We start from the raw sequence: 20,237 nt of genomic DNA on the forward strand, positions 1-20,237 counted from the left end.
CGTTTAACAATTTCCCCAGCTAAATTGATCCTGTGTTGTTTGCATCGCGATATCGAATATAAAGCTCGAATTGCATTTATCTGACGAGACTAGCGGGTATCGACGCCACCGGTACTTTTTTGAGATTAGCATTAAGCTGCACCTTTATCATACTTTAAGCCTACATTATTGCTTCGCGCCGCGATACGCGCGTTGGGAATACGTCCCAGCAAACCGGCCGGGATCAGTAAGTTACGGTTGGCCAGAGACCGGATGCCGGAAGGAAGTTTCAGACGGTGCGACAGATTTGTTGACATCATTGTCGACGTCCCTGACGCAACGTCGAGCTCGCAAACGCTTTTGAATGCTGGAAATGCTGTGCACGTTTCCACAGTGTAGATTTGAAGCCAACAAATTTGATAATAATAATGGCACAGCGAACAGCAGATGTGGATTAATAGGTTAATCGATTTTAATAATTAATTAATTATTACGAGTTCCCGAGCTTGTCTCTCAGCGTTATATTCATCTGAATGGTTGCACTTTTCGCTCTCAATGTTCCAAATTATATAATGTATGAATTTTTCACGTTTCTAATAACTAAATATATATACTTTTAACAAACAAAAAGATTACATTCACGCACATGTACAATTCATTTGAATATAACAATTTTAATTTCTTTCAAAACTGCAGTAGTTGTATTAATAATTCTATACTGTCTATCCTTCTTACATTATCATACGTATCGCCATGGAATTTTTCGGCATCATCGTCATTTCGATCATCGTCCCCCTTTGTTATTGCAGCCAGCAACTTTCTATCTTTACGTACAGTTCGTTTTTCCGTCTGCGTTCTCGCGTTCTGGTCACGAAGGCATCGCTTCGAGTTTAGTGGAATATCGGCGATCCGATTTGATTCTCTCTTCTCTCTCTCTTTTTCTCTGTTCCTTCGCATTCGACCATTCTTTCCCTCCGTTAAACGACTCCAACAAATTTCCTACGGTCGGTCGTTCGTTTCGCTATCGAACGCTGCCGTCTTCATGTTGTCGCGCGCGTTACCACACGTTACGTGCGACGTCACGTAAAAATAACTTTCGATTTGCTGCAATCGAGAGAGAAAAAGGCCCGGGCGGGGCAGCGCTGAACGTGCTTGTACGTGACAGTCTCCGGCGACGTGTTTCGTTCGGGGAGTCGGCGAGCGAACGCGCCGGGCGACGCCGCGCACACGGGGGGGCCAACTGATAAGACTCACCGAGCGATTCATCACGACCTCGCGATTATCTGGCTGTCAGTTCCGGTCCGGCGATGGATCAAACGTCGTGTTCCGCGCTGTCGGTGTCGCGGCTGGTGTTTTTGCCGTCGCGCGGAGCTTGTCCGCTCCGTTCGCGAGATACGGGACGAATCGGACATACGGCGCGTTCGGTCGCGTAATCTGGCTTGAAATTATTCCCCTGAGATAAAGTTCCGTCAATCTTATTTATGGAAATGTCACTGATCAAATGAGAAGTTTATTTTTACCGCGTTGCCTATGCATCATGCACGCGTCTATACGTAGAGTGAAAAATATATATTATTCTTGTACATGTTATCGTTATAAGAATGTATATTTTTATATTAAATATGTGCGTATTTTTATATTAAATATGTATATTAAATATGTATTATAAATCTAATAAACAAAGGAACCTTAACGTGTCCTTTCACTGATAAATTAAATTGAAATTTTGTTCTTAGCGTGGGAAAATATTGAAAACTGTCTGTTCGATCTTATATAAAAATAACATAGTCGAGGAAAATGTATTATATGTATGCTTTTAAAAATATCAGAACTTATAATATAAATATCATTCAATACTCGGTAATGATTAATTCAATTTCAATTTACAAAAAATAATAATCTGTTTAAAACAGCAATTTTTATGCGAGTATCTTAATATATATTATTTTAAAGTATCATTATTTTTACCCAGTTTCTTGTAAACCTATACTGATTTATTAAGAAAATTTAGAGATTTTAATCGAGTTACATTCATTGACGGTTTAATTTATAAGTAAAGTAATAGTAAAATATTCGACTACGCTGCGCAATTTCGCGAAGAAACATCTATCGGCTAGAAGCTATCGAAGCTTAGGCTTCATCAGAGACTCCGGACCATTTTCGAAGGCCATATCTTCAATTGTGCACAAGAGCGTCGATGGCTTTTCGCTTTCGTCCGCCTTGGTGTGCACGTGCCACGTGAATACGCGCGTGAACGCACCGCTGCATCGATCTAAACACGCCAGTAATATTGCAGTCTCTCGAGACACCCATAATTATTCCTCCCGATTCCTGTTTTCCCGTTAACAAGCGTCGCTTTGAGCCGCGTCTCAGACTTCGCAGCGTCTTGCCTCGCAACCGGACTTTGTGTGTGCGCGCGGCATGCCGCACCGCCTGTGCAATGCACAGTGTGCATCTAGTTTCCGTATAGCGTGCGACTTCATTTGCAAATATGGCGAGCGTGCTTTCATCTGCCTTCCGGATTTTTCGCGTCGATACATCGACGTTTCGAAGCGCGATGGAATATTAATTCGTTCCGATCGAGCGCGGACGACACGTTTATGCCTCGCAGCCACTCGAATTCTTTTTCATTTTGCCCCCCGTGTTTTTCATTGAACTGTTGAATCCCGCGTCAGCTGGTCAGTAAATAAATTCGCAATTCCGCTGCTACCGTTGAAAAACGCAAGGGGAAAAAAATATTAATTGGCAGGTAACCATTTATCACCGCAGCTATAAATAAACCGAGTGTGTGCGTAATTCAATTTTGACACTTGCATACGTGTCCTGCACATATCGCATGCGCATATCTAAATTTAAATAACAAAATTCATGCGGCATAGAAATTTGCTTAAATAGAAGATGAAATAGGTTCCTCCGAGCATAACTACATCAATGAAGATTTATCGGTTCACAGTACCGCCGATTGTCCGTATAATTTCACGCGCTGTAGTTTCGGCTGCACGCAAAATTCATATCTGTGCAAACTTTCGCAGTAACGCGCGTTCTCTTTTTTTTCTTCTTTTTTTTTGCTAGCCGCGAACAATAGGTCATTCGGAATGAACCGCGCTAGCAATTGTTACACAAGTTTACGCGACTCGAACTGCGGGGCGACGTGCGACCGGCAGTGGTGCATCGCCTGCAAACATTCGCGCAGTTCGTAAACCTTTATTTGTCGTCCGGATGCTGGTGTGCGCCGGGGAAGCACCGCCGGATGTTGGACAAGTCCGAAAAGTCCGCGTATCCGACCGCCGGATGCTGTCGCCGTTGCTGGTGGCGTGCGTGCCGAGGTAACTAATTGCTCCCCCCTTTCGTATTGATTTTACAGCCGGGTTCCGGTATCTTGCGGGAAAAACAAAAAAATATAATCCGCGCGAATGTAACGACGGCGAAAAGAGAGCCGGCCGGACGGCTTTTTATCCTCATTAATCTACGTCGGGCGTGGCGAGACGCGAGACGGCTGCATCGATCACGAAGTCCACTTAACGTGCATTTTGATAAGTCATTGCGATGTTTATTTCTGGCAGGACGCTCTTTCGCAAAGAGCATATTCCTGTTGCGCGTATAGAGCATCTCTGTAAAGCCATAAATTTAACGAATTCGATGTAGAGAATTAACGAAGATTTTGTTAATGAAGACCGTAATGATATCACACTGACTCGTATTTTTCAAATCGTTTGATAAAATGTTAAAATGTATCTTATTGTTAGATGTTAAGATATGTTATTAAAACTCTAATCTGATGAGATTTACGCATGATTCACTTGAAATTGACTAAATGTTTAAATTTCATTATATGGAGGGGTAAAAACCACAGTGGTGTAAGTCAAATTTTTAAAAATATTTTCTCGTGTGCATAAATGCACTTTATACATATATTGTACAGATTGCATCTATGCACACGAGAAAATATTCAAAAAAAATTTGACTTACACCACTATAGTTTTTACCCCTCCATATATCCACGCTTACAATTAATTCACAAAATCTGTTCAATTTTTTCAGCTGTAGCTAATGCCATAGCTAAAAAATTAATGTTATATCCTAATATAAAAATTAATATTAATATTAATATAATGTACACATTTCATCGAGATGCAAAACGTAAATTCATTCAGAAACTTGTGACAAAAAGAATTACAACTATGGTGTGTTCCATATATGCAAAGGATCAGGTATGTTTGAGCGAATTATCATTTACGGCGATAATTTCTCTGCGATCGATCGTCAGTTTGTAATAAAAGGAAACTACTTATTGCAATTGCAACGCACCACTTGCCGCGCGGAGTTGAGTTAATCTGAAAAATTTTCCCACAAATAACATTGGCGGTATTCGCCGATGATTTTGTTGAGCCCAGTGCCAAAAACGATCGTCCGCCAAATTATCGGCTTTGGCATTTGTGGCTTGATTGCGGAGTTACCTCTAAAGTGCTGCTGCGGACGATTTGGAAGAGAGAGTGAGAGAGAGAGGAAAGGGGGGGCAGAGGAAGGGGAAAAGAGCATGCGGAAATGAGAAAGGTCGGTAGATACAGATTGACGGATGGAGAACGAAGGCTGATAGAGAGAGAGTCGGTAGGTACCGATAAATATGGTCGGCGAACGTGAACTTCTATCCTTCTATACGTGACGCCCTCGTAGTTCGCATCCTGCACGAATATCTCTTCGGTAATCAAGCTTTTGGCCGCAATTCGGACTAATTAATGGAGACTGATTGCACGGTCTTTTATCGAGACCTTTATGCTGACTTCATACTGTCGTAAGACTTATTTTTCTCTAACGGATGCTTTGCGTTGATTAGATTAAAATAAATTTTTGCAAAAATGCTCCCTTATATGATGATCGTTTATATGAAAGAACACCTTTTATTTACTAAGATCGTTAGAAATCAGCGATAATTATTTTGTGAATATCTATTTTGCTGACATTTACGCTATTTTTTGTGATCAAGATTTAAGAAAAAAATAAATATCTTGATTTTTAAACATATACAAAAAAATTAACAGCTTAAAACGGAATTTATATTAATACTTCTTTCATGAGGTAAATGCTTAGCTTAGAGCAACGTGTAAAACTCAATGAAGCTACTCTCTAAATATTTTCGAGTGAAAATTTGACTCTTGGTTTGAGTGAATGCACTATCAACTCTTCACAGAGTGACTTTACACTTATTTTCACTCGATTCGAGTGAAATCTGTGACTCGAACTATAAAGTGAAAATAATCTTAATTATTCTCTCGAAGTGTCGGAGTGAATTGTGGTACGCTGGTTCCGAGCAACTCGGGTCGAGTGAAAATTTACTTGAACCGAATGGCTCAGTTGCGTAGCCCGCGCAAGAGACGTGCCATGTTACAATGTCGGGCTTACGTGATGTATATTTGTGTTTATACCTAAAGATTTCGAAGAATTGTGGATATTAGTGCGTGGATTTTGTGAATATCGTGTTAAAAGACGAACATGTTTCCTAAGGTTGATATAATAACCTCACCACACGACATTTCTATCTATTATTTTCGAACGTTGATTAGGTTAATTTGCTAAGGCCTCCCATAAAACCGTCCGTCGCCGCCGACGACGAGGGTGCAGCCGGTCAGCTGATCGCCCGGGCATCCAGTATCGCCTGCACGAAGTTGTCCGTGTAGTGTTGCTGAAAGACCTTGACGGCCTTCCACAGACCCGAGATGCCCGGCTTCTGACCCTCGTACACCCGGGTGCTCACCGTCAGGCTCGTCACCGACGTCGCGGTCATGCTTGCACGGTGGTGATTCCGCGGGCACAGATCGTAGCCGCGACGGCTTCGCGACGCCTCCCCGTGGATGGGATCGTCGTGCATCGTGTTTTGATACCGACAAAGAGCCTCCTCCTCGCGTGCGACCGCATTGCAACTCGCGGCTTCCCGATTCGTTTTTCCTTAAACTAACTATTAGTTAGTTTACCAATAGGTTGGAACAACTGGGCCTTAGCAAATTAACCTAACCAACGTTTTAAAATAACAGGTAAAAATGCTATGTGGTGAGTCTTAGGAAACATGTTCGCCTTTTAAGTAAAACTTTACTCTAAGAACGAGCGAACAGCAAAATCAGACACCTGAAGAAGGCACTCTGATCGAGTGCAAGTTTTCACTCAAATACACGAGTCAAATTTCGCTCGAGCGCGCGAGTGATCTAATCACTCGACAAATCGAGTCAATATTCACTCGATAAGATATGTTCCATTTTCACTCTTTGCTCGAGTGAATTTCCACTCGATTAGAGTGATATTTCACTCGAAAAAATTTAGAGAGTACAGCGATTTAATCTACGGACTATACTAATTTCGATCTAGGTCAGATCTCGTGTTAAGATTAAACAAAATAAAGATATCTACTTTAAAAAAAAAATTTCGCCTTTATCTGTATCTATTTCCGATATACGTATCTGTTCCTATGTTTATCTCACGAAATAAAATGGAAGAGCTGCAAGATATCTAACATAAAAAACACAAGTTGTTCTATCTGCAATTTTGAGACCCATGTTGGAACCGCGATATTTTCTTTCACGCATAGTCTATTCTACGAAAGTGAACGAATTCCTCTTTCGAAAAAGATATTTTACGAGAGACATCTCTTTAAAAATAATATCAGTTTCTATATAATTGTGACTTTTATATTTCTTTAATACTTTTCTTTTTCAACGTAGGAAAACAATGCAGTGATTCGATTAAAATCGTATTGAAGCTGAAGTTGAAGCTGAAGATTAGATGTCGCTAATATTATATTATCGTTGGCTATTGTCGTCAGTTGAAAGCGTCATAAGATACATACTTCGACGTTTGTCGACGTTAGTACATCTTAATCAGATATTCTAATGGCAATACAGAGTTTAATAACGAGCTTGTGATGAAGAAATCAAATCAGTTAGGCTAAATTCCGCGTAAATGGCCGAAATTGTTCGCGAGTTGCGCAGCGCTCTACTGACAAATCGATAGAACTTTCCTCCTACCGGCGTACATCATCAAACCACCGACTTTCTCTTCGGAAATATCCAGATACCCTTCAACAACGTGCAGTTGCATAGTTGTCCGTGCAAAGTTTACGGCGGATCTCGGAGTCGATGTTCGGGCCCAGAATTAACACACCGCGCACCGCCGCTATAAAGTTTCCGCAGGGAATCCGATTACGGCCGACTACGGTAAAGTCTCCGCAAATGGATTTGCCGCGTGAAAGTTCCCAAAAACGTTAATCGATCGATTGGTCGCACGGTCAATGATGCCGGGTTTTTTTTGCGGGCTGACCCATTTACGCCTTCCGGAATGAGGACCAAACTAACCAATCAGTGACGCGATCATTATTAATAACCGAACAATTTTGCATAAATGTGTAGTATGTATATGATATATTCGTTTGGATATTACAAATAATACGGCCTAATAAAAGTGACCGATAAGAGTGGCATGCGATGTATTGGACATATTCAAAATATTTGATTAACTATATATATGTAATTAACTGAATAACGAAAATGAAAATCTACGTTAAAAGCGACATATTTTAGATTCAAATTAAATGAATTAAATGCGTTAAATATTAAAATATTTAAATGTTTAGCGTATGTAGTACAAACACATTTTTCCATAAATAATATAAACATCTGTTAAATTAGACATAAATATATCTCGTAGCTCTGCGTAAAAATAAGCCAAGTTTTTCAAGTATGAATTTCATACAGTATTTTATAGAGAGCGCGTTTCACCAATTCTTCTTTATGTTAGATCGTAATTTTATCAGAGCATATCTATGCAGGATTTGTCTGTCAGACAGACCTATCGATATGCTTCAAAGTCTCAAATCCATGTAGATATAAATGCTTTCTTGCGAACATTTTTCCTTCTTTTCGAGGGAAAGAAGATTTTTCATGGATTGTAATGTCTCTATACAGATAGCGCTGCATCGAAATCGACAAAGTAATATTTTATTGACATTTTTCCTCTTTTAGTGCTCGACAATGTCCCGTTTGGATGCAATATAAAATAAGTAAAAATAACATTATGTTAAGCTATACAGCTTTGCTATCAGATCAATGCGCTGGGATATGGTTACCGCGGAAGTTCGATGCGCTTCCTAACCGTCCACGGTTGCATAGTCGAACAGTCGAAGAGAAGTTTACGCTACGTTTGAGGCTAAATTGGATCACGAATTCTCGAAGTTTCCACCGGAAAATCCTGTGAGGATTTCCTATAAACCGACAGTGCAAACTGAGCAAACTTGCTAACAAAAACGGGGTTTAGATTCTGTACTATGCTTTTTAATTATTAAAAAATCAAGTCTTTCAAAAAGCAAATTAGAAACTTTTACTTCGCCAGTAAATAATCAACAATAAAGATTTTTTATTCGACTTAACTGGCTATCTTTATTAATTATAATTGTCACGACGTTTCATGGCTTTTGGTCTTTCTCAATCGATGTAACCTTTGATAGCTAATAAGCATCCTTTTTTTAAATCACTATAAAGAATTTCAAAAAGAAAAAAGGAAATATTAAAAGGAACATATCTGACGATACATTAAGCTTTTATCTGTACTTACTGTAATTGATTATTTACGATTTCATTCCATTCGTGATGTTTTGCTATTTCGAAACATGAAAATAGCTCTTAAGTTGTGCGCATTTTACGCATTTTGTCTTCTAGTATAAATTATCATATTTTTGACATCACGCAAGTGTGGTCCACTATACTTAATAAAATATATATTACTTTTATATAGGTATATTAATTCTTTCCAATGTACAATTACTCTTTAATCGAGCGAACAAGTTAATTTGTTGCCATAACGAAATTCTCACCTCCGCTGCAGATTTCTTTTTACGCGCGATTATTTTTACCCGCTGCACATAGTAGACATTATTATGATGCATAACTGCAACGCCGTCAAAGCAGAATGGTGCGCTGAGAATGCGGAAGCTCATAGTTAATCCACTATTCATCCTATACCTCTCACTAACCCTCTCCCCCCTGCAGAAGAATGTCCGAAATTGTTTGCATGTCAAAAGCCGAAACTTTGTAGTGTTATAGCCGGCACGGTTCGCTGTTCCGTGAATTTATGCAATGCGTGTAAACATAAATTTTTCTTCTATCTCTTTTTTTTTCAAGAATTATAGAGGTGCAAAAGATCGCAGGCGCGGCATATTATGAATTTTTGCGCTTTTACACTGAATACGTTGTGCGTTTTGAAGTTATTCTTTCGCCGAAAAAACCAAGCCGGTTGGCCTTTTTCAACATGTTGATTTACGACCCCATTTCACACGCGAAAACTGTCTTTTACGATAGTATAAAGAAAAATATCTCTGTTATGAAAATCAGTTTCACAATACTTCTTCTGTGCAATTTTTAATTTTATATTGATCATTTTTGAAGAAAAAAATCGCATAAAAATGCATATATTTGATGGTAAACGTATAAAGTAAGTATGTTTTGTTTAAAAGCTGTTATTATTTATATACGCAAGCAAGAAGCTACAATAATGATTGCATTATAATGATATACACATATATAATTATGTTTAAAATAATTATTATTTCCAAAGTAAGTAAATTCTATTTTATTAAAGTTAAATTATAGACAATATTGTTTTCTTGAAAGATACTATGTATAACAATTTTCACTTATTTTTTCGATTTTTAAGTAATGAAGAAAGAATGAAAGGTTGGTATAAGAATCTTTTATGAATATCTAAATAAAGTTTTCATTGTTATATCGTAAAATAAGAAGACATCCTGTCTCTTATTAGGTTATAAAATGTTGGATATAGCTGTGAAATTAAATGTATTTTAGCACAGCTTGTTTTATGCAGTTCATTCTTTTTTCGTTTAAAAAATATCAGACAAAATGAATATTACAATAACAATCATTTATAATAATCATATATCGCACATATCTATCATCACGAGAAGTTTATAATGGTCCTTATTTTTATGAATTTCAGAAAACACAATTGGCGATAATGATGTTAATGATTGAAAATGTTAGCTCTTACCTGATTGCCATGCTCTTTGCTTTCAGATGATGCCATCTCTGGTTCATTTCATCCAATCGACGTTGCAGCATAACAGCGTCATCTTGACTCGCCAGGGAACTCAATAATTTTCGTCCGGTACCGTTCAAAGATGCGTAAACGTCTCGGTGCGTTTCTATTTCCGACTGAAGATCCTGCAACAAGCAGGAGGATGCCTCCTTAGATCCTTAAGAACGAGATTAAAGGACGTCACGGGAAAGGTGCCAGTTATTTGGAAAAGGTGTATATATTTTTTGTTATTTTTATAAAACCGTAAATTATAAAAATAACAAAAAATATATACAACTTTATTTTCAATCTGTGACAAGAATGACTCGAAGTAACAACTTTATCAATACAAATTAATACGCTTAAATATATAATCAAGAATTTTAGCACGTAATTTTTCTCATTACAATTTCTCCAATTAAAATATGGTTATTTAGTAATTGCACATATTTCTGGAGAAATGTAAATTAAAAAAAAAAAGGGATACAAAACTTCGATTTTAGGGAATCCGACTCTTTTTATGGAAATGGGAAGCATTTGCGTTGCAGAGAGAGAAAGAGAGAATTCGTGGTGTTTCGTCATCGCGATGACGTGAATTGCAGTCTGCGCGTGGATAGAAATGATTTATATACGAGTTTCCATGTACAACGGTGGTATACGAGTACGTCGGCGCCGACATGCAATGCATGCGCCAATGAAAATAAATCGGCGCCGATGCGAGTGAATTAAGAAATATTCGCTGGCGTCACGACAAGAACAATAGGATTTGTTTTGTTCCCTTTAAAGCAGGTATGCACGGTTTGCAGTTACGTGCAAATCTGGCCTTACTTTATTCCACATTCCTCATCAATATAAAATTAGATAAAAAGTTTCATTAAGCAAACTTTAGAAAAATCCCAGAATTCTCTTCTGAATGTTAAAAATGATATCTATAAAATGTCAATTAAGGACGTTCTCTCGTCTTTATACTAGAGAAAATCGATTTTCTTAGGATTTTCTTGAAACTGTGAATATACGTTAATTTAGATGTGCTTTATGCGTGGTATAAATTTCAGTACCTCTTTCGGTATAAAAAATAAAAATACTGAGCTTCAAAGTTTCAAAAAAAATTTTTAAATTTAATTTTTTTAGTTTTGGCATTTTTTCCTTATAGAACTCGACGAGAAGAGAGCAACTTTGGTCCTCTTGGTCAACCTCGTATCTCTTACCGTTTGGCCTGGAAAACCTTTTCATTAGTAAAAGTTGAAACTTTGAGGCTCAGTATCTTGATTTTTTATACCGGAAGAGGTACTGAAATTTATACCACGCATAAAGCACACCTAAATTAACGTATATTCACAGTTTAAAGAAAATCGATTTTCTCTAGTATAAGGACGAGAGAACGTCCTTAATCTAAAATTGCAGAATTGGAAATAACAAATTTTTGTAATTCGTAATTTGTAATTTCTACAAGCAATTTAAACTAGCACAATTAATCACTAATTGAAAGCCAATCAATTTGCAATAATAATAAAGTTGTTATTATTATAAAATGATTACGTAATTAATGTTTAATTGATGATGTTAATAGTTTATGTTTTAATATTGCATATATGAATATGATTCCATTCAGATTCGTACAAATAGTATTACTCTCTATTACAGGTGTATTTTATATTTTGATATGGATAACATGAAGAAAAGCAATAATTTACGAACAAAGAGGTTTTCAACTTTGTCACAGAGATTATAAAAATAGAAATAAAAATATTATCAAAAGTACGTGTCACTGTCGCTCGTTTAATCCAGGTGTCAGAAAATATTTGAAAATAAAGAAAAATACGAAAGCAGAACGTTCTCTAGAGAAATAACATGCAATAGCAACGACACTATACAAAGTCCGTGAAATATCTCTCGTTTCCGTTTGCCGCGGCGTTGTCTTAATCTGAAACCGTCTGCCTGTCAACGACGGTCGCACTCCCTTTTCAAATCCTCCAGCCCCTTCCCAACCCTCTTCAATTTTTGACACGCCCGAATTGAAGGCTCCAATCTCGAGAACGATTCTGGCCCAGGACTCGATTCCCATCTGGGTCGATGATCGACGGGTCAGAGCGAGATATTTTTCAGCTGCAGTTTCCGCGCGAATTGACGCCGGTGACACCCGGTGTGCATCGCGGAGACACGCGTAATGAAAAAAAAAAGAAGGAGGGGAGAACGTGGCGCTCGCTTTTCTCTCGGAAAAAGAGGAGTAAATATATCGACGAGTATACCGCTTGCGCCGGAGAACGCGCTCCGGAAAATTGGGCACATCGATCAAACTGGCTCTTACCCAGCGACAGACGGACCGTACGTCCGTCGAGCGCGTTCGAATTGGTAACGTTTAATTGGCGCTCTTGGTGGCAGCTTGTGCGGAAGCTAATTTCGTTTAAAGCTCGATGGGGACGCGTGGAGTTGCCCTGCACTTCGATCCTCGAAATCCACAGATTATGAATTGCTACGCGTCGAGCTTGGTAAACAGTGACGGCCGGCAATAAATATTACGATGCTGAATAATATTTTTCACGTATCCCAGTCGTATTGTTCACTACAGCCTATATACATTGCAGCGTAGTCATGTTATTTAACAACGTGGAAAAAATGAAGACGTACAAAAGGTATATAGATATATAGAAAATATAAATTAGCTAACCCACATTAGTCTCAATATTTGTATGTAGCATATAGTATGTCTAAAATTATTTATTACGATAATTAATTTTATTTCTACATGTTGATCATAAAAAAGAAAGATCGTAATGCTAATTAAAGTTTATAACACATATTTCTTTCGTTACAATTACTCCTATAAATAATTCGGAGTGGCGCGGCGAAACAAAAATTAAAAATAAAATAATTGATAAACTTCATAAACTTTTGCGATGTGTATAATTTTATTAAGGAGAAAATTCACTCAAATAACGAGTACCTTCTTACGGGCTGATAAAGACTCGTTTTACCGCACTTGACAGCCAACAATATCGCAAAGTTGTATCAATGTCGTTGCGATCTCTCAAGAATGTATCCCCGATGTCGATTAGATTTTTCCCGCTAATGGAGCTCTCGTAGGGACGCCATCGTGGCGGGCTAAGTATTAAAATGTTCAGGGATGCACCAGGGAGATGGCTCGGAAAAAAAGTGCAAAGTACAAAACGTTTTTGCATTATCCGACGCTGCTCCGAAGTTCTTATCGCGGTTCACTGTGCAATTACGCAAATGCGCCTTACCGGCGACGTCGATGTGCATGGTAGCCGGAACACACAGCATATACAAGGTGTGCTAAAAGGCTTGGATTTTCAAAAGTTTCCTGACAAACTTATACTATTGAATTTTTTGTCTTATTAAAAATTCGGTCGCAGAATTTCTCGAATTTGCATCGTTAAATAAAAAACGGGAGAATTTCATAAAAATTTAACAAAGCAATCAGTTTCTCTTAAATTTATTGGAGAATCTGATTGAAAAAGAAATGTCTCTGTTATGTATAAAATGAATGAGAACCATCATCAGTCTTTTTCAACTTTTAAGAATGCTTTAAGATAATTAAAATAAATAATAATATAAGATATGCGAGTATAAAATTAATAAGAAATAATCAGTTTTCTTAAAATGCGAATACATAAAACTTACGTGAGATACAAAAAGAATTATTTATTCGTGCATATTTAAATATTACATAAAATTGTAGTTCTATTTAAAGAAAAAAAGTCTCTTTTTAATTCAGATACCGAACAATTTAAAAAACTAATTTATAATTAAAATTATAATCGTGAAATGCTTTGTACAACTGCATTATCGAGACAAAAAGACAACGTCACTTCCGTTGAACTGATTTCTACGAGCAATTCTAGCACCGATTCGCTCACGCGTCGCGCATTTTGTCACTTTGCGATTTACAATGCGATATATACGTCCGATAATGAAATCAACCAGGGACGTCACTAATGACACGCAACCGACGTGACGATAGCACGATTTCGCTTTTCGCTTTATCGACAATTTAATTAATTCGCTCGTCCTCGTTCGACCTTTACACGTCATTCATTTAATGTCGATCGGCAATTATTTTAATTTCACGATAGATTGATATTCAGTTAAAAGAAAAAAAGAACAACGGACGTGACATCCACTTTTCGACGAAGTAATACGAGGAATGCTAATTACACCGCGCGATAGCATAATCTTTCTAATGAGCGGCATAATACATGGCTTATCTTTTAATTAGCAAATGAAATATTCCTGTTATTAACTCAGTTATGCGCTAAGTAAAATTTAACAAAGTTTTATTTAATATATTTTATTTAACATAACATTTCTCGAGATGTCACTATTTCAATTAAGTGGAAGTTACGAAAACTCACTACCGTTATTTTCCCGTTAAATACCATTCGCGAGTGTCTAACTCGAATCTAATAAGTGCCTAAATTTATGTTTAATATTCCTACCCACGTAAATGCGGCGATTAAATCAATTCCAGGAGCTGTCGTGGAATATCTGAATTTAATTGGAACCGCGAAACTAAACCGTTAATCTTAATCCAATTCTCCACGAGGTTGGATGTAATATGGCACTATGTTCTATTAAAGACGAAACAACGATTTATCGTTACAATTGATACGAATTGAGAAAGGTCGTGAAAATAATAACAAACTTTCAATAATTCAATATCCGCGTGATTAAATATCTCCACATCAAAACAGGGAAATAAGCCCTTATCATTTTCAATGGTATGAAATTTTATTATTAATTCCGTTTACGTATCGGAACGTTGCGAAATTATAATCTCCAGCTTTACACGTAAAAAGGTAAAATTCAAATGGGAACCCGCAAACAATTCATGAAAAGTCACATTATTGTTTCCGCGCGAGTGTCCGATATTATATTCATCAACCTATTACACCAAACTGAGATATTACCCACTGATTAACATATTGCAATTAATGTATTGCGTTCGGCCATTGGTGTATTATGTTATACGTAACATCCGATACATATAACTGGTATCGCATAAAATGATATTAATACTAATTTGTAATTATTCCAACGTTCCGCGATAAAACCGTGACTTGAATGCAACATTTACAAGTGATTCTTATATGTAATATCCGCGGTTCCCAATAGCTTTATACGCTCTCATAACCGGGAATTATACTGTGATACTATAATGCGGGCAAAATCAATTTGTAAAACACAATGCAGTTTTTCTGTTGTCACGTTGATGGAATTGCCCGTCTCCGTAATTAGCGGAAAATGACCAATTCGTACTCGCGTTTGAGCGCGGGATATCGATTGCGAGAGAGGCGAGATAGATTCCTCAGTTTCTTTTTCTACTGGAAAAATTAACAGAACGCAGATTAAGAGCACGGACGATCCCCGAGAATAATATTGCTTTGAAACGTCTGATCTGTTTTAATGTAGTTATATCGAATTATAACATTGGTATAATTTTTCTCTTGAAGCAAAAACAAACGAGATTTTTTTACGTAAAAATCCCCGCTGTTCACGCTTGATATAACAGACCCGTAAGATATATAGAAGATCCTCTCCCTTCATCAATGGACGGTGAATTAGTATTGATCGACTGTGTCGTCGAAAACACATTTCCAGAAATAGATTTAGATTTTTGATTAAAATATTTAATTAACGATCTAAATCTCCCTGACGTTTCATTGATCGAGCGATTGGGTAGTGACTGAGTCTGAGAATTCGTCAGCGAACTCCGAACTAACTCGCGATTCTTATCTGCTCGAGCAGTTATCGGATCGTATCGACCGTGAATAGGGAAAGCTCCCGGTCACGAGTGGGAGTGCGAGGGACATCCTGGGCGAAGGGTACATACCGCCCAGGAATCGGCAGGACGAGCATAATTCAAGAGGTTTCGGCTGCCGCACTGCTCAGAATTCCGTGTGACGTATTTAATGGGAAATCGCCGACGGCGGCGGCGGGGGCCTTAATCAATGTCTGCGTACTTATGCAGAAGGTGTCGGTGACGCGTGCGCACCGCCAACGGGGACTTCTAATGAGGAATTGCCAATTAGTCTCAAAACGCTGAGATTTCGAGCGGCGCTTTACGAATGGCCGTGTCGTTCGTTTAGCGGAGAAAAGAGCGACGATTTATTCGTATTAAGCGTACAAAAGTCCGGTAATGAGGCCCGGTCTTTTATCCTTTCCGTAGAATGGAGAAGGTAAAAGAGAATCGTATAGAATCTTCTATTTGCTCCATGGTATTTATCTCTGTAATGACTGGTTTCGGATCTCAACGAGTTAATTGAAATCGCACGTTACATTAACTGTAAAAACTGAAAAGAGACGGCAAATTTTATGTTAAATTAAAATTTGAATTATGATCGGTTTGACGATCAATTATAAAGCATACTTTATTACTGTTTTCCTACACCTAGTATTACAGGTTTAAACTCGTAATTTCTCTCTTTTTGTTACGTAATTATTGTGCTATTAATCTAAAGCAATTTTCTATATCCATTGTCTCTGTGTAGAAAGAAAAGCTTCGTATGATTGACTGCAACTGTTCTAGCATCATTAATAAAAGCTCTACATCTATAACGGGTAAAAAGGATATTTACCTGCACATCCCATCTCTTTTGAGACAATTTTACGCAAAAAAGTATATTGATATACAAGCTGCCTTATTCAATGTGCAATACAAAGATGTATAGAGAAAAACAATGTAGGTATACCGATGTATTTTACAGTGATATTTTTTTGTCTCGTGTAAAATTATTTCAAACTAAATGCGGTGTGTAAACGAAAATACTTTTCTAACCCGTTATATTTCTACGTCTATATTCCGAGCGCTATATCGGTATCTGAATATTTTTATCTCGATATCTTATATACCGCACAATATTGATTCACCGAATAACATCTCCGACTACTGTACAAATCTTTACCTGTTCGAAGAGATGCAGTTCCGCCAGTAGGGTGTAGGATATGTAGATATATCGTGCGTCGTCGTGGAACGTTTTTCGGGCACGTACCCCCCGAGGGTGATAACCCTGTAGGGTGGCACGCCCCCCGGGCCAGGTGCCCCCCCTGAACGCACACCCACGGTAATCCACCGTAATTACGTACCCCAAAGTCTCCTCATCACCCCACCCGTCACTCTCGAATAATTCGTCCCTCTGGAGAACCTTCGACAATTCTCATCTACCTATTCACTTTCGATGCCCCGAGCAACGAACACTTCGATGCACTTCGTGTCAATCCACCACTATCTTCGCTCATGTCGATTCGCATAGTTTGCAAGAACATTTTTGCTCCCGGCAGTATTATCGAGCTACTTGAAAAGTTTCACTAAAATCCTTTTCACAATGCGCAGCCTTAGTTAATTTCACTCATGATATCACGATAAATAGCCAGAATTTTTGCGAGGTAATTTATCCTCTTCTTCATTTTCCGTAACATCGCGCTAACAATTTGTGTGTTTTTGTTACAAAATAATTCCTTTACAAGATTTATTTATGGTAGCGCGAAAGCGTACAGACACCAGAACACATGATTCTAAAAAGATTATATTGATAAAATCGGAAAAGATGATAATTTTATGAATTAATCTAAAATTATCATCATCTTACATATTCAACTGTGATAGTTGTAAAATAATAAAGTCTCCAATATTTCTAAAGATTATAGAACAAATAATAAATCCACATAGTGTTTTAATTAATTAAATGCCAATGTTTTAAAATCGCCTTTTAAATAATTGGAATTTTATTGCTGTAGCGGAACTCGAGCACTTCGTACAATCGTAATCGTGGTCAATCTCTCTCTCTCTCTCCCTGTCTCCCTCCCTCTCTCTCTCTCACTCTCTCTCTCTTTCTCTTTCTCTCTCTCTCTATCTATCTATATTATATATACGCTTATATACCTATACAACGCTAGTTTTGAATCGGGTAAACTTTGACATCGCTGCGAGACATTTCCTTTGTGTTGTAGCGTGGGCGTAAATTGAATCCAACGCGGTTACGTGGGGTAATGAATTTATGCAAAGCAGTTTAAATATCCGGCTAATACAATTCTATATAATTCATGGTCAGAATCGCATTAGAAGCTCTATGCAGTTCGAGCTAATTCATAACTTAATAACTCTACCATTAATTTATTACTATCCACAGAAAGCGGGATGCACTATATTTTGCCAAAAACAGGATATGCTCGTACGTGCATAGTGACTATATAGAAAATTGTGAATTTACAGATATTGCGATGTTTGAAGTAAAGAAAAGATCTGAATACATTTAAAATAAATTTCTCGAATTTATGTTCTTAACTTGTTTGTCAACAATAATATTGTAAGTGCTTTAATTTAATTAAAATTTCATTTTTATTCTGCGTATACATCAGCGTTGTATATGCACTGTAAATTTACATGGTGTCTACAATTAAAGGAAACTTCTTCGCTGTAAAAGGAATGTGGACAGAAACAAGCGCGGACTGGCATTTACATAAATGTTACGTATTCTGTTTTCTCCTATAGCTGATACACGCTACAGAACCGCCTAGGCGGAAACTTTTGGAAAAGTTTCGCGAAGCTTCAATGAATTTTAAGAGAACACAGCTTCGAGCGGCTTGCTCGAAAGTCTTTAGAAACTGCGCTGACAGCTTTAGCTAAATTTCTATTCTATTGTTCGATAAAAAAGGGCTGACAGATTTCCAGCGTTGAACTTCAAGATAAATGAAATCGCATAGAAACCTTCAATTTAGGAAAAACGAAGTTGAGGCATAATCTGTTACGTGTTCGCAATATATAGTGCACGGCGGTAAATACGGTAGTTCACGCATTTTTGCGGAGCAAACAATGAATGAAATATAAATAAGATGCTCGTTTTCTGAAGGAAAGTGGAAATGACTGGTATTTACTCCGGATATGAGGCACTTCCAGACAAAATCATGAGATTGTACTCTTAGACAGAAATAGAGCAAATACATGAGGAAATAGAAAATCTCCGGTTCCTCGCATGCGATATGTACGAGGCGGAATAATTTATACACTCTGTTATACGAGTTTTCTCGAAAGAAAATCATTTCGTTCTCTAAAAAGAATCCTAGAAATGAGCGGTATTATAGTATACGCATAACCATGCTTTAAATACATCAGAAAACTGTATTTTTTGTGCATTAATTTTCTTATATCGTTATTGAACATTAGTAATTTACGAAGTCTATATTCGATACATCTTACAATTAGTATAAAAGCATGTGGAAGTGAGTCGAGAGATGATTGTTAATAACAATAGCTCTCAATAAATTAAAAAATTAAATAATCTTAAATTAGGATTGTTATATATATATATATATATATATATATATATATATATATATATATATATAATAAAGTATTTATTATGTAATCCATAACTATTTAAAATAGATAAGAACTTCACAAATTGAATTTTAATGACAAATTTTGTTGCTAAATTCTTTTTTTAAAGTATATATAATTTTCATGAGATATACACAATTCCGTTACAATCATATATAAAAAATATATCAATTTGATGCCCTCAAAATATTCGATAGTGTACAATGTATTAATAAACTTTGACTGATTCAAAGACAAATTCATAAGAAACTATCAATTTCTTTGTAGAAAAAAAATCGTTCCAAGTACCTACTCGCGATCGTAGATATGTGTGATAGCTGGAAGTAGTACAACTTCCATCTCGTTACCGAATCAACGAAGCGTGTCGCGGTTCTCGGTGACAAGTTGCGGGTGAAATGTGTCGCACACTTTATCGGATTAGAAAGCACGCTATCGAGCGCGATCGGGCTCGATCGAAATAAAATATACGGCGCGAGAGAAGAAGACGAGGAATGAATAATGCATACGGCGGAGCGAACCGGCTTGTGGTAAGTAACGAGGCGGATTTGTAAAGCAGTTCCGCGTCCAGCGGCTTAACCCCTGGCGCTTACTCGATGAACCGAGAGTAATTTACTCGCTTCGTTTAGATCGCGATGGTAAAACGGAATTTCTGATATCCGGGTTACGATCGTGAAATTAAAATAATGCCATGCGCTCGCGGTAGCGAATACCGGTGGCCCCCTTTTCTATTGACGTTTTCGGCCGCCGCGTTTCCTCTCTACGCCGAGAAAAAATTGTCCCTGGTTTTATTCCGCCTCAAGGCGGATTCGTTTCAAGTGTGCGCCATTTAGAG

General features: G+C 37.5%; 1 protein-coding gene across 9 annotated transcripts in view; it reads right to left on the reverse strand.

Annotated features, from left to right (window-relative positions):
- The window catches only part of LOC112464527 (dystrophin-like), a 455,372-nt gene that overhangs the window by 103,285 nt on the left and 331,850 nt on the right, over positions 1 to 20,237 (reverse strand). For 8 of the 9 annotated variants that reach the window (XM_025031567.1, XM_025031559.1, XM_025031568.1 and 5 more), the window contains one exon: positions 10,024 to 10,196. In XM_025031567.1, the coding sequence (XP_024887335.1) occupies positions 10,024 to 10,196 (173 nt within the window). The remainder of the gene's footprint in view (positions 1 to 10,023; positions 10,197 to 20,237) is intronic. The other variant, XM_025031561.1, reaches the window with a different exon arrangement.

This window comes from Temnothorax curvispinosus, unplaced genomic scaffold, assembly GCF_003070985.1.
Source record: "Temnothorax curvispinosus isolate PA1 unplaced genomic scaffold, ASM307098v1 QBEX01014279.1, whole genome shotgun sequence".
NCBI classification, from domain to species: domain Eukaryota; kingdom Metazoa; phylum Arthropoda; class Insecta; order Hymenoptera; family Formicidae; genus Temnothorax; species Temnothorax curvispinosus.